The 13,695-nt window shown below is 35.7% G+C and overlaps 2 protein-coding genes across 4 annotated transcripts; both read left to right on the top strand.

Annotated features, from left to right (window-relative positions):
* Positions 1-8,525, top strand: LOC129300270 (uncharacterized). 3 transcript variants are annotated; one of them, XM_054938815.1, is made up of 12 exons: positions 1-1,344; positions 1,943-2,149; positions 2,722-2,832; positions 3,280-3,362; positions 3,451-3,517; positions 3,596-3,662; positions 3,754-3,890; positions 5,406-5,497; positions 5,619-5,685; positions 6,456-6,608; positions 7,647-7,908; positions 8,191-8,525. In XM_054938815.1, exons 1-11 carry the CDS (start codon positions 94-96, stop codon positions 7,659-7,661), a joined length of 2,250 nt encoding a protein of 749 aa, XP_054794790.1. In that variant the 5' UTR covers positions 1-93; the 3' UTR covers positions 7,662-7,908; positions 8,191-8,525. The 3 variants fall into 3 exon arrangements, with proteins under 3 accessions (XP_054794790.1, XP_054794789.1, XP_054794791.1); XM_054938814.1 differs by having other exon boundaries at positions 3,448-3,517; XM_054938816.1 differs by lacking the exons at positions 6,456-6,608; positions 7,647-7,908; positions 8,191-8,525 and having other exon boundaries at positions 3,448-3,517; positions 5,351-5,497; positions 5,619-5,676.
* Positions 8,526-9,186: 661 nt separating this feature from the next.
* On the top strand, positions 9,187-12,982 carry LOC129300272 (uncharacterized). The gene is made up of 3 exons (XM_054938817.1): positions 9,187-9,638; positions 11,880-12,117; positions 12,786-12,982. Exons 1-3 carry the CDS (start codon positions 9,330-9,332, stop codon positions 12,932-12,934), a joined length of 696 nt encoding a protein of 231 aa, XP_054794792.1. The 5' UTR covers positions 9,187-9,329; the 3' UTR covers positions 12,935-12,982.
* Positions 12,983-13,695: the final 713 nt, after the last annotated feature.

The following is a 13,695-nucleotide window of genomic DNA, read 5'->3' as shown; positions in this document are numbered from 1 at the left end:
CCAACCCTTATATTCTCCGTTCCTCTCGAAACCAAAATCCATCCTCTACCTTCCTCCCATTCGGCATCACAGCCTTGCGACGTTGCTGTGACGATGATGGAGTCTGAATTTTCTACCCAATTGCAGTCACAGGTCTTCCAGATTCTTAGCTCAAACGACAATGACCCCATGGAGGTTGTCTTCTCCCATTTCTTCTCTCCTGACCAATCCCAAAAGTCCCAGGCTCTCCTGTTCCTCGAATGCTCCAAGAAATTCTACCCCGATTTGCTATTCATCAAGCTCTGCTTCCTCGTACGATGTGGTCCCAATGTCGACACCCGCTCCAACGCCATTAGGATTCTTCGATTCCTTCGAGTTTGCGACCTCTGGCCTAAATTGCGGGAAACGGCGAAGTCTACCCTGAAAGGTCATTTGCTTGCGTATCTCAATGAAGAGAATTCAATGCTGGTTTTGAGGATGTTCTGTGCTGTGGTGGCTGAAACGGTGTGTGAGATTTATAATGGTGGCAACCAATGGCCAGAGCTTCTTGAATTTCTTTTAACGTCTCTTGGAAAGACGAGCAATGACAGGTTTCAGGAAATTGCCCTTTTGGTTTTAGCGAAATTTCCAAGGGATTTCCGGTCGGTTATCTGTGATGTTCTGAAGGATAGTGTTCAGGTTCTTCATTCGTCGTTCTTGGATGGGTTGGCTTCGGCGAGCCCTGATGTTCAAGTTGCTTCTTTTGGGGCTGTTGTGACATTAATGCCTTTATTTTCTGAACCTTCGAATCCAGGGTTGTTTCATGACCTTCTGAGGGCAATGATGGTCGGGATCTTTACTCTGTTGAGAAGCTCTCAAGATAGCTATGCTTTCATGGCTTTCAAGGAGTTGATAACATTGGTGTCAGAAGGGCATCAATTACTGAAGCCATACATTAGTGATATGGTTTTAGACATGCTGCAAATTGCAGAGAACTCAGCATTGAATGAGGAGATGCATTGTTATGCCCTTAGATTAGTAATCATCTTGACAGAAAGAAAAGATTTTAAACACATAATATTAAGTCTGCCTTATCAGACTATGGTTAGGATCTTCTTTGTCCCCATGAAAATGCTACTCTGTATTAAAGAAGATATGGCAGGTAATGAATTGAAAGGTGAAGAGTATGGAAGTACTGAGAAGACTAATGTCTACAACTTTGGATTAGGATGCTTGTATCATCTTTCAGTCACCCTGGGGGAGAATAAAGTTCTTCCTATTACTTCAGAACTGTTGCCACTTTACTTGGAATCTCCAGAATGGCAGAAGCGTCATGCAGGAATTACATTCCTTGCTTTAATTGCCAAAGCGTTCTCATTTGAAACGGTGAACTGATAACTCTCAAGTCCTTCGATTAATTGTACTGAATGGTTGTGCTGACAGATAGTAAAATAGGTGAACTATGGAAAATGCAATTGGACAAAAGATGCAGGGCAGTAACAACTACTTTTTATTCTTGGTTTCTATGTATAGCCATGGATGTACCTATTAGATCCTTGGAAAACAAGGATTCTACCCTACCACATGAAACAAAAGACTGGTTAATGAAAAATAACGAAAAAAATCACCATTGGAAAGATAATTTGCTTCCTGAAGAGACCCATAATAAACTAAAAAGTGAGAAAATTGAAGCGTTAACCATAATGCATTCTCAGTGAGCTTCATCAAGTCAAATCTGATTTAATTCTAGCCTGAGAGAGATGGTTGGCATGTATCCCACGCTTTAGAAAATGATATCATACACACCTGCAGTTTGGCATCAATTACAGCTTACTCATATTTCCCTTTCAATTTAGTCATTTAGTCTATGGTCCTTCCACACTTGGTTGTAAAATTTTGTAGGTCGTTCATGCTGGTTTGGTTTTACTTTCTGGTGGTGGCTTCATCTCACTGTCTAACATCGAATAATGTGCTTACATTCCAGATGGAGTATATGGACGATTCTCTGGGGATAGTGCTTGAGAAAATTATGAAATTATTTCAAGACTCCCAATTTCAAGTTCGGTTGGCAGCTTTCAACTTTATGGTGATACCTACAATTTTTATCCAAATGTTGCAACTGTTTTATCATTCTAGGCTTTTGCCTGCATTTGTCACGGCACTTGACACTGAACAGAATGACACAGTAAAGGTGCGAGAGATGTGATTTTGTCTGTGTGTGTGTGTGTGTGTAGATGATTGCAGGGTCAACAACTAAGATGTCGTTTGAATGGATTGATTTTAATTAATTTTATATTCATTTCTTCTAGATCTTGGCATATTATTAATAGTGAAGATCTTGAACTAATGAGTATTTTGTGGCGAGACAGCCATAACTAAATGGACTTTTCATCACTATCAGTTGAGATGTGCACCCTCCAACTTACGGTATAATTCTTGACGTAACTAAACTGATGTATCATTACAACTGCTTTGGCACAACAAATCTCGACACAACTACAGCTTCTTGCTTTTTTAGTTAGACTGTCTAGTTCTCCTTGTCCAGTTCAACTTTTCTCCGTGCTTTTGAATTATTGGAATGTGTGTGAAAATTATTTTTCTCATCTAATTGATTCTTACTCTTGCTGTGAAATTTTTATGCAAGCAGCCATTCTCCATTCCTTTCATTTTCACTCCTACACCAAGTGCGACATTGATATTACATGTACCACTTCATTATAGATTTTTTATTATTACAATTATAATTTTATATTTCTTTAATAGGAACATGCTGCTTCTGCAATGCTATACTTCCTAAAGAACACTCTTCCAGATAGCTTTTTCTGGTATCCGGACTCGGATACTGTAATAAGGAAGTTGCTGGTATTGTTGCAGGTAGAAAGCTATACTTCTATGGGATTCTGCATTCCTGCCTTTTAAGATGCGTCATAAATGCAATCTTTTTTTCCCGCATAGCATTAAGAAGTAATAAATTTTTACCCAGAAGATCTGGGTGTAGCTAAACAAAATTGTGCAAGTGAAAGGTTCAGAGTTTCGTAGAACACATAGGCCCATGACTTCCGTATCATGCAGGAATTCTTTCGGAGCCACAATGTTTTGCTTCTTGGGAAAATCCTCTTATTTGTTTATCCCGGACTTCAGTTTCCATGGACAAGTTACTGCATGTTCTTTTAACCTTAAATTAGCACCAATCTTGTTATTCCTCAATTTTCTTTTTTAAGAAAATCCAAATGAACTTTTTTTACTAAAGTTAGTCTATACTAATACAGTCTCCATCTCTGTGGTCCTTCAATTTGATTCTTCCCAGCTTTCTGCACGCAGGGTGATGTGACTCCTAAACAAAAAAGTATTCTTTTGTCAACTGTTAATATTGTTGCAGAGCGGTGTGCTACAATGGCTTTAGAGTAATGTTTTCGATCTTTCATACGCTTTTCTTGCCTGTTTAATTCATGAATAAATGAAATGATGTCACTTTTCTTGTTTTCTCAGCAGGTACTATGTTAATTATCTTCCGATCTTACTAGAAGCGTGCAGTGACGAGAATTCTGAAGTTAAAGAGGTTTCCTGTCTCCCCCTTTCTCGGTTTTATTTTTGTGGAATTTATTTCATTTGCAGATATTTCATATGAAATTTTCAGGAGGCAACACGGGGAATTCGAATTTTGGCGGAGTCTGGATCACTGCAATTCAAGCCTTTCATCAATGGTATCTTTTTATATATATTTTTTTTCAACTTAAAATATTGTTAAGAACTTCATCTTCGTTCTTAAGGTTTATATCCACATCTCTTCTTCAGGGATACTGTCTAAACTCAGCATTTTGATGCAACATCCAAACCAACCACTTCTGGAGAATGCAAAAGCAAATGATATTGCAGTCTCTGCTCTAGGAAGAATCTGTATATGCCACCGTGACAGCATTGATGCTTCAAAAGTAACACACACACACACATATATTTTCCTTCCATCAACATTTTCTGGCAGGAGAAACTTGGGTTTTTGTTATTGATTGAGAAGAAACATCACATTTATATTAATGCATGTTGATTTTGAATGAGGTTTCAGTTTTTTTTTTTTTTTAATCTTTCTTTATGCGCGACATGAAGTATATCTTTGTATGTCCGCAGTACTTTTCTTCCAGTTAAAAGTCTTGACTTTTCAAATGCAAATGTGTTGGGTTCTTCTATTTTTATGACTATCTTGACATGCATTAATGTGCTTGGCATTTTTAATTATTTTTCAAGTTATCTTATTTAATAGCTGCTAACCAATGAATCAAAAGGAAAAATTTAAGGCCCTTAAGTTTAGCTTTTAAGCATTAGTAACTGTGAAATAAGAAAATATAGAAACGCAGAAGTCTGAAGTTTAGTGACCCAAATGACAAATTTAAAATCTTATCTTAAAAACAAATAACCCAGTTACCCAAGCAACTGACATGAATTTCACCATTCTTTTTCCAATGGATGAAATAGTACAACAGGAACAAAGAAAAGACACAGAACTTAATTTTGAGGTTCAATAAGAAATTCGTCTAGCCACTAATGTTTCAGCTTCCGTCATCTGAGCTAAGGAATATGTGTGCAAAAACTAGAAACTTGACTTTGCCCAGTGACATATTGCTTCCCCTTGTAAGTGAAGTGTATGATATGTATGTCAAATTTAATGGTTCAGATATGAAATTTTGTTGTTCTAACTAATCTTGAAACTGCATTCACCGATATATATACTCAAGTCACTTTGCACATAGCTCTTTTCCAGATTTTAGGACGTGAGCTGGAGGTCTCATTCTTTTTGACATTAGTATAGAGTTTCTGAAGTAGAAGTTGTCCGCCAGAGATTGAATGCAGTCACATCGCACTCTTCAGATTCTGTAGCATGAATGAAATAAAATTTATAAGGGAAAGTCTATATAAATTTATACATGGTTCCTAGTGCTGGCATTATTAGAAAAAAGCGAGGGGGAGGGGAGGGAGAGAAAGAGCTGCAAGTAGTTCACTATCAACCAATTTCACTAATATGTTTACAGCATGCAGAACCAAGGATCTTGCTATCAAGAAAGTTGTTAGGAATTACATAAAAATATTAGCTGACTTCATCTATAGCATCGTATGATCATAAGTTTAAGTGAGTATCAACTTAATATTAGAGACTCTGACTAAGTAGATCGGAATTCTGTCCTTGTTGACTCCAACTGCTCAAAATGAACTGAAACTACATCGCATGGTAAGTTAGGAAATCATTTCTTTGTCCATGTTTCAAGTCTTAAGCATTTTCATGTCAAGGGGTGTTTTATGGATTATAATAAAATTATTTGTTACTCTTCACCAAAACTTGCAATTTGAAGTGGTCTTTGAAAACAGTATACATGATCAACTTATGCTGCTTTTTCTCTAGGTGAGATAACCGAGTGATAAAGAAAAGGTTTGACCCCATTTGCATAAATCTGCAGCTTGTTCCTGTCTGGTTAAGCCTCCTGCCCCTTAAAAATGATTTGAGTGAGGCCAAGATTATGCATGAACAGCTCTGTTTAATGGTTTCAAGGTGAGAAAACAGTACACCCCATTAGAAGAATCTTTTATGAAAATAATAATTAATCAATAAAAAAATAAATAGTTTTCAATGCTGCAGTAATTGATTAATTGAGTTTGTTATTATATTTCAGGTCAGATAACGATCTTTTTGGCCCAGGAAATCAAAATCTTGTCAAGATCATTGCAGTATTTGTTGAGGTGAGTTGACAGCGTTTTTCATCTTCTACTCTCAAACCGAACCCTTGTCACCCTTACAAACAAGAGCTAAGATACATGTTAGACTGAAATGGATATACCAAGACATAAATAATATCCAAATGAGTTCAAATGCAGATGAAACGTTATCTTCAGATATTGCCAAGTTTTAATCTACTACAATTTTGTCCTCTTTATAATAGCAATGTTAATCTTCCAAAGATGATATATTTGTGTCTTAAGAACTTAGCAGCTTGTAGAAAACTGAGCTTGTAGACTGTTATTTGTAGCAAAAATGGGAGAGACATCCTCCTATCAAAGATGTCTCGTGGAAAACAAAAATGGCAAGGTAGATTCAGATATGTAAACTCTGACTCTCTGAGTCCAGGTTTCTTCTTCTAAAGATATGGTGCAGTTAGAAGATCACTTGTGACAAATCTTGACCACTCGGCATGCATGAATAAGATGAAGCGAACTTTTTTCTTGTTCCATTGGTTCATCTTTGCTATTCTAATATACATTCAGGGAATTTAATATTCGTCCAGTGGATTAGACAATGTCGGTTTTGCTCTCAATACAATGAATTTCACCTCTATATTTCCTGATGACAGAGCCACATGAAGGAAGACTAATTAATTAAGACTATGACACTGGACTTCTGTTTTTCTTGTGTATGTTGCGGTACAGTGTTGTGCCAATTGCTAAGACTAGATTTCTCTTCCTCTTATTGTAACTTTGTTCCTTTTTATACTGTAAGATATGTTTTCTGTCAGGTTATTGATAAGGGAAACAGATTAGCTACACCAGAAACTGTCAAGAAGATGAGTCATTTGCTGAGGGAGTTTGGAATGGCCATTCCTCGCAGTTCTTGGGACTTGATGTTGTTATCATTGAATGCCCAACAACAGCAATTGTTGTTGTCCATGGTATCATCTTAAGATTATTCATCTTGATGAGTGGTATTTTGAATATCTGACAGGTTTAGCGCACTTGTATGCAATTTAACAAGTGTTATCCAAATTACTGCAATGTCATAGAATGATATCATGATATGAGATAATTCCATGAAAATCATATGGGATTTCATATCATACCATTTTTAACTGTCTTTTTTTTTTAATTAAATTGTATCATTTCTATGACATTTTCAGTTGTCATGCCAAACCTGACATCTGATATCCAGTGTAATGACGGTATTCAAAATGCCTTAGCAAGTGAGAATGAGATACAAGTGTATCCAACGCTACCTAGTATTCATATATTTTTTTTAAAGAGAATAATTGAAGAGAAGAGATACATCACCACTCTTGAGGCATAAGAGTGTTTCTAGTATTTGAGGCATATTCTTGCACAGTGTAACTGTTTGTACATATTGGCATACATACTGATTAATAAGATGGTTTGGTCATTGATACAAGAGGGAAAGAATGGATTGTTCATTGCTGAATTTGTTAGAAAATCTCCAAACAAATAATGTTTTGGAAATAAGTTGGCTTGGTTTATTATATTTTTCTTTAGCTTCTTTTCTATTGCTTGAGTAAGAATTTACAAACCGTGCTGTAATATTTATTTTTACATTCATGCAAATTCAAATTTCAAATCTTATACTTAAACAACAGTAACTATTTCTTCTAAAATCAATGCTTCTAAGTAAAATAATTTATTTTTAGAACTTAAAAAGAAAGTTTACTTTTTACTCCCTCAAATTTAAAATACAGGTTCTTTTTTTTTAAAAAAATTATTTCATCTTACATGTTATTAATATGTAATTTAAATTTTAAATTATAATTTTAAAAGCAATTTAAACCGTATACTAATAATTGATATATTTTAAATTTTAGACAATTAATATAGGGACAATCATCTCACCCACTATTAACTCAGACTCTGAGAAAACGTCCGTTCGTTGGGCCCAGATGCGCAGGTGACGTGGATTTTTCTTTTGTTTTTTGTTTTTGCTACAGATCACGATTTCTTAGGTGCAGCGGCTCCAGCTCGGCCTTCGAGAAGGAGACGAACCCACACTCTCTGCTCAGAAACGAATCGGCGGGAGGGTTTATATACGCCGGGGGTAATCCTTCCTTCTGTTGTGACCCATTCTAATGTCGGCAAGGAATTTGATGGCCATTGCTTCGAAGGGTCCTGTTACCAAAACCCTTTTTAATGGCCATTCGACCCCTTTCTGCTGCAATCATTTCTTCACCGAGGTTCGATCGTTGGTTGAAGGTCATTTCCTGCTCTTTCTTTTCTTCTAACTCCATCTCTTGTAGCTGAATTAAACCCTTACTAAGAACGGAGTTTTGGGTCTTTATTATATATATATATATATATATATATTTAATTGCCAGAAACTTCTCTGAATCTTTTGGGGTATTTCACGAGGATATGACTATTATAGTAGGGATGTGGTCTTCGTTTTTCAGAGCTTATGAAAATGTCTTCTTGCGGGTATGTGTATCTGTTGAGATAAGTGAGTGCTTCATTTTTGGATTTGTTAATTTCTCACAGTAATGAATCTGCAAGTTCAGCTATTTCTACAATGGAGGGGCTTTCAGTATGAGAGAGACCGGTCTTGGCGGGAAGGCATTGCGTCTTCATGGTGGAGATCTGGTGGTAGCACAGTAGCAGAATCAGACTGGAAGATGGCTCCAGTGTGAAAATATAATTACCAATATGCCCATTTGACTATGTTGACTTGCATACTTGGCATGCCAATTTGGCAATGTCAACTCAAAACAAATTAACTGCCGGATTGTTTCCAATTTGATTGTTTAAGGATTAAAATATACAAAAAAATAAGTTTAGATTCAAATTGCTATTCAGCCTATAATTTAAATTTCGGATGCAAATTACTATCTAACCCTTCTTTTAAATATAATATTCATTGATACTTTTGTATTATATGTTTATTTATAATCTGTTTTTTTGATCGAATCTTTATTTATAATCTCAATATATTATCTATGAGAACAATTATTCCCTTAGTTTTTATTAATCATAAAATGAATTAAAGATAAATAATAAATTACATTTTTTTAATATGTTTACACATAGCTTAAAAGACCTATAATTTTGAAATGGAGTCAATATCTAATTTAATCTTAAAATAAAAATACAGTTAAGATTTTTTTTTATGTTTTCTAATATATCATATTGAATAAAAACGTGTAAGATTTTCATCAAAAAAATAATTATCTTCCCACTATCCCAAAAGGTTTGAATATATACATAGTATAAAAAAAATGAATTTAATAAACATAAAAAAAGAAATGATATTTTGAAAAAATAATAATATAAAAACATCAATAAATATTACTGTTTTAAATTTTACAAAAAATATAAAACAAAATAATTTTTTTATTGTTTACACTTTAAAGTATCCTTCTATTGAATTTAGTTTGAAAAAGAGGAAATATGAAATTTGAGAAGAATTTGCTTGAAGGATTGGTTGCCACGAAATCAGATGATAGCCCACGTGTATAGCAGAATGAGGCCGGAGTGAGTCCTGACTAAATTCAGCAGAGGACACGCCTGCGTTGTCCCTAATTGCATTTGCATGTTATTTCTCTCTTCTTCATCTTTATATTTCATCTTCCTTTCCAAATTCTTACTGTTATTCCATTTCCATCTCCAACAAACTACTCAAAATGGCGGAGTCCTGTGAAACTGTTGACCCCAAGCCCAACGGAGCATATGTCGAAATCGCCGGAGAGAAAGACATCGATGGCGCCTTTCAGTCCACAAAGGAGAGGGAGACCTTGTACGAGATTCTTCACCATATGGGTTCCGCGATTTTGGTTGCTCATAAGGGCAACAGTGCACCTCTACTGCAGCGGATCAAGACTTCCGTATCTCAGTACGCTCCTCGCATTCCTGAAGCTTCTAGAAACACCGGTCAGGATGTTCTTCTCTGGACTCGTCGAGGCAGCCCTCTCCGGGCTCTCCTTGTCATCTCGGTGAGTATTGCTGGTCGCTTCTGTGTTGTACATCACAAATTTCGCAGTGCATTGTGAATGTGATATTTTAAATTGAATCTTGTTTGCGCATGTGGTGGACTCCGTGAATCTTAAGCGAATGCCTTGTCGGATTTTATAATGAATTTGATTCGATGTACGTTTGGATGTGAAGCTTGCGATTTAGGGGGGATTTTCGGTTTATCAATTTGTTGTTCTCACAACAATTTGTGCTTGCATAATGCAAGCATAGCAACAACTGAGGAAGCCACTAGATGTTCTTTACAGTGTTACATGTTCTAGTAAAATCGCTTATGGCCGTCTATACCGGCTCAAGCTTTGGGGATCAAATATTCAAATTGTTCTTGACAAACCAGTGAGGGATTTGGGTCCCGTGCCAATAATATGGTCCCGATCGTCCTTGATATGTTCAATTTCATGTGGATTACCAGATATGGATCATACAACTTTTGCTGGATTATAATAAACTATAAGTCTAAACATTTTTGGCTTTTGATCCTTGCCACCCTATGTTTTCTGATTTTTCAGGATCCTTCTTCGGTATTGTTTCATTTTTATTCTGTTGGTAGCCGTTGGGTGGCAATTTGATTATTCTTATTCCTTTTCTTTCACCTATTATATTCTTCACACGTGGGATTGAGCCTTCTCATCTGTTGCTCTTCTTTGACCAAAGGCCAAAATCTCTTGCAGTTTGAATTTCATAGGCTTATCCTTGTGCAATGAATACCACATCTTAGTCATTTAAAGCTGATGAAGAGATATGTTCTTTAGGAAAGATACTCCTGGCTAATTGTTTTTCTAAGGACCGATAAGCATGTCTGCCCCGTTCTCAAGTTGCCAAAGTGAGTGAGAGTTTTGAAGATGCAAATGCAATTTTATTTTCATTTATTCACAAACCTTCTTTTCCCACCCGCAGCTTACACTCTCGAGAGAAAAAAGAATGTATTTGATTGGCAATGCAGTTCCAATTAGATTTGAAGTTTGATAACTCTGCTACATTGTAATATCTAAATGCTAGAAGTCTTATCTTCAGCACCCTTTTTGAAACCCTTGGAAAGGTTTGTCTGATTATTTTTTCTGTATGTTTCATTTCCAAGCCTTATATGATGTGATGCTGCGCTTCCAGATGTTGATTCATCCATGGGATGTTACCATCCATTTTATTATTAACATCTTTTGATATTTTAAATTTCAATTTTTGGTTGGCTCATTGAACAGTCATCCAGAGTAAATTGAATGGAACTTTCCTTAAGTACATGGGTACTAAATGCATGATTTGTGCGTGTGTGTGATTTTACCATATTACCTATGACAATGTAGACCTTAGGACGTCTCAATTGCCTCCATGCAATTTCAAAGTCAAACATCATCTTGCTTATCCTATACTTTATTGCCACAAAACGAACTATTCCCCATCTAGGATTGCTGCACTATGCTTCTCTGTTGCCTGTAAGTTGTTTGTTTTAGTCAAACGATGAAGGATTTTCATGTAAAATTTTGAGAACAAGAATTGATGTTATGGCCGTAAGCTGTGCAAACCAATTTGTCTGCCTGTCTATTCTATAAAGAAGTACAGAGTTTGTGCTAATATTCATTTTGTACTTGGGGTTTACTGATGGAGACTAAGACTACGACTCATAAATAGAATAGGTCATCTGGCACTTTCATTGTTTGGGTGTTCCTTTAAGAAGCAGACATAAGGATGGCACATTCCACAACAGAGGTAATATATCGGACATTGACATGGTGGTTATACATAAAGTTGAAAGTGTCTTGAAATGGTTTCAACTTTTTCCTCAAAAATAAATTTACAGTTAAGTTTCAAAACTTGTGGTCTTATTTTTTCTTTTAAATAATAAGATTGATACTCGTAGAGGGATTTATTCCAACCATTCATATGCAAGGGGGAGTAGTTAATTGTTTCCTTTCCATGCTGGGTGACATGGAAAAATGTTTGGGTGTCAGTTTTGATGTCAACTGTTCTTAACCTTTAGTAATTACAATCTTGACATGATTATTTTCACTAGCTATGTAAGAGCAAGACAGATAAATACATAATTGCCTCTCTGAAAGGAGATTGTTTGGCAGCAAAATTTCCACCTTCCGTTCTTCTGTGAAGTTGTCATATCAAGAAAATATAGTTTGTTATTTTTTTTTTTCTATTGCTTTGAATGTTGTATATCTCATTTGGTTTCTTATGATTTGCTTCCCTGTTTGTTGCAGGTTGGGACAATCACTCTTGTTTCCTTGACAGGGTTGTCTGTCTTTCTGCTTTTGGTTCTGGCGGCAACTTTCAATGCCATTGTTATTTCCCTTTTTGTGTCTTTGGCAGTAGCGGGAGGATTCTTGGCCCTTTTCTTCGCATCTGTAACAGCTATATATATTGGAGCATTATCGATAGCCATATTTGCTATTTGCACTGCTTCATTCTGGGCAATTGTGGCTATACTCATAACTACAGGTAATAAGTTGTTTGATTGCCTCGATTCCTTCATAGTAATCTGATCTGGCGTTCTGGCTTAAACTTTTTAACTATTTCACGGCACATGTGCCTTTATGAATTTGTAACTCTAAATAGGAGTTTAAGTAAATGAATTTCAGCTGAACTGAATCAGAGATAGTGTTTTTCTATCAGTAGACCTGTAAGGTCAGTGACTGTGCTTGTTTATTGCCCTGCCCAATAAAGATAGATTTTAGTCTGCAAGACATGACAATTATCTAACGGACCAATGTCTACAATTTTGTATTAGTTTTCAATTATTCTAAGCACATGTGCTTGTAAAGTACGAGCTATCGAACTTTTTATAGGTATCAATAACTAATAAAGGTTGACTGGTTTGAATATTGATTGCTGCGCATACCAGTTAAAACATCCATTACAGACCAGAATGTCCAGGGACTTTTCCTTGATGTCACTAACAAAATTACTAGGCATATGTGGGGACAGAAATTGCCCATGAAGAAGTTTTCTGGCATCACCATACAACAGCATTGCAACAATATCTTCTTGCTTCCATTAGATAATGTTTTAAGTTTCTCCTGGTGGATTTGCTATAATGTTGCTTCCCTTTTGCGCTAACACTACAATGTTTCCTTTTCTAACTTGAAATATTGAAACTAATGATTCAGGTTGGATTGGATTCTTCTGCACTTTGTGGTTGGCAACTAGAAAGAGCTTTGAACTGGCTAAACAATTCTTGACTGTGACTAGCACTGCCGTTGCAAATTATGCGGATGCTCGGCATCCCCTCAAGATGGAAAATTTGGACTCAGATTGAGGCTCATTATGCATAAAAGGTTTATGCACAACACTATTTTGTATTGCTTCTGTATGTGCATGCTTTTTGAGAAGACACCATTTCCAGTAGAAAATATAGTGTGTGGTGTGTGTCCTATGTCCATACTCGTGGATCTTGCATGCCTATGATTTGTTGTTTTATCACTAATGAACGAGAGATGGTAAGGTAGATTGATGTTGTGTGATCCAGTTGAATAAAATTGTGGGGCTTTCTTTCACTCAAGAAAAAATCCAGCTCACTGTTGTTGTATTTATTAATTTTATATTACATGAGTATATGCTGGTGTCCGTGTGTATTTAGTCTAGGTTCCTTGAGGTTGATTAAATTTAATATTCTTAAAAAAATATATTTCGAAAGTCAGATGGATTTAGTTAACACTACAATTGTGAGCTGAGTTTTTTTAGTTGGCTTGAAAAATTGCATGGAAGTAGTTTTTGTTAAGTTACTTCAAGTTGTTGATGGAGAATTTTTTTTAAAAAAACTATACTTTGAAATTTAAAGGATTAATAAGAAAATTTGTGAGTTAAAAGGACCAAGAGCATGATAACAATTTAAGAGAGTGAAAGTTTGCTTTTGATACTTAAGAAAGCCCAAATATCTTTCCTCACATATTTTCTTGTTTAAAAAAATAGAAAGCCCAAATCTTTGTTCTTTTTAAGTAAGAAAGCCCAACAAGGCCCAAATCTTCTTTGACCACTTAATACAACATGGCTCTTATCTTTGTTCTTTGTTCTTTTTTT

Source organism: Prosopis cineraria, unplaced genomic scaffold (genome assembly GCF_029017545.1).
Source record: "Prosopis cineraria cultivar Desert tree isolate PC_DT_omini unplaced genomic scaffold, ASM2901754v1 PC1511, whole genome shotgun sequence".
In the NCBI taxonomy this organism is placed as follows: domain Eukaryota; kingdom Viridiplantae; phylum Streptophyta; class Magnoliopsida; order Fabales; family Fabaceae; genus Prosopis; species Prosopis cineraria.
This window is presented reverse-complemented; position numbering and strand designations above follow the sequence as displayed.

Coding starts and splice junctions, on each gene's coding strand:
- LOC129300270 (XM_054938814.1), top strand. CDS start 94: ATGATGGAGTCTGAATTTTCTACCCAATTGCAGTCACAGGTCTTCCAG. Junction 3,518..3,595: donor AGAATTCTGAAGTTAAAGAG/GTTTCCTGTCTC, acceptor TGAAATTTTCAG/GAGGCAACACGGGGAATTCG. Junction 3,663..3,753: donor ATTCAAGCCTTTCATCAATG/GTATCTTTTTAT, acceptor TCTCTTCTTCAG/GGATACTGTCTAAACTCAGC.
- LOC129300272 (XM_054938817.1), top strand. CDS start 9,330: ATGGCGGAGTCCTGTGAAACTGTTGACCCCAAGCCCAACGGAGCATAT. Junction 9,639..11,879: donor GGGCTCTCCTTGTCATCTCG/GTGAGTATTGCT, acceptor TGTTTGTTGCAG/GTTGGGACAATCACTCTTGT. Junction 12,118..12,785: donor GGCTATACTCATAACTACAG/GTAATAAGTTGT, acceptor CTAATGATTCAG/GTTGGATTGGATTCTTCTGC.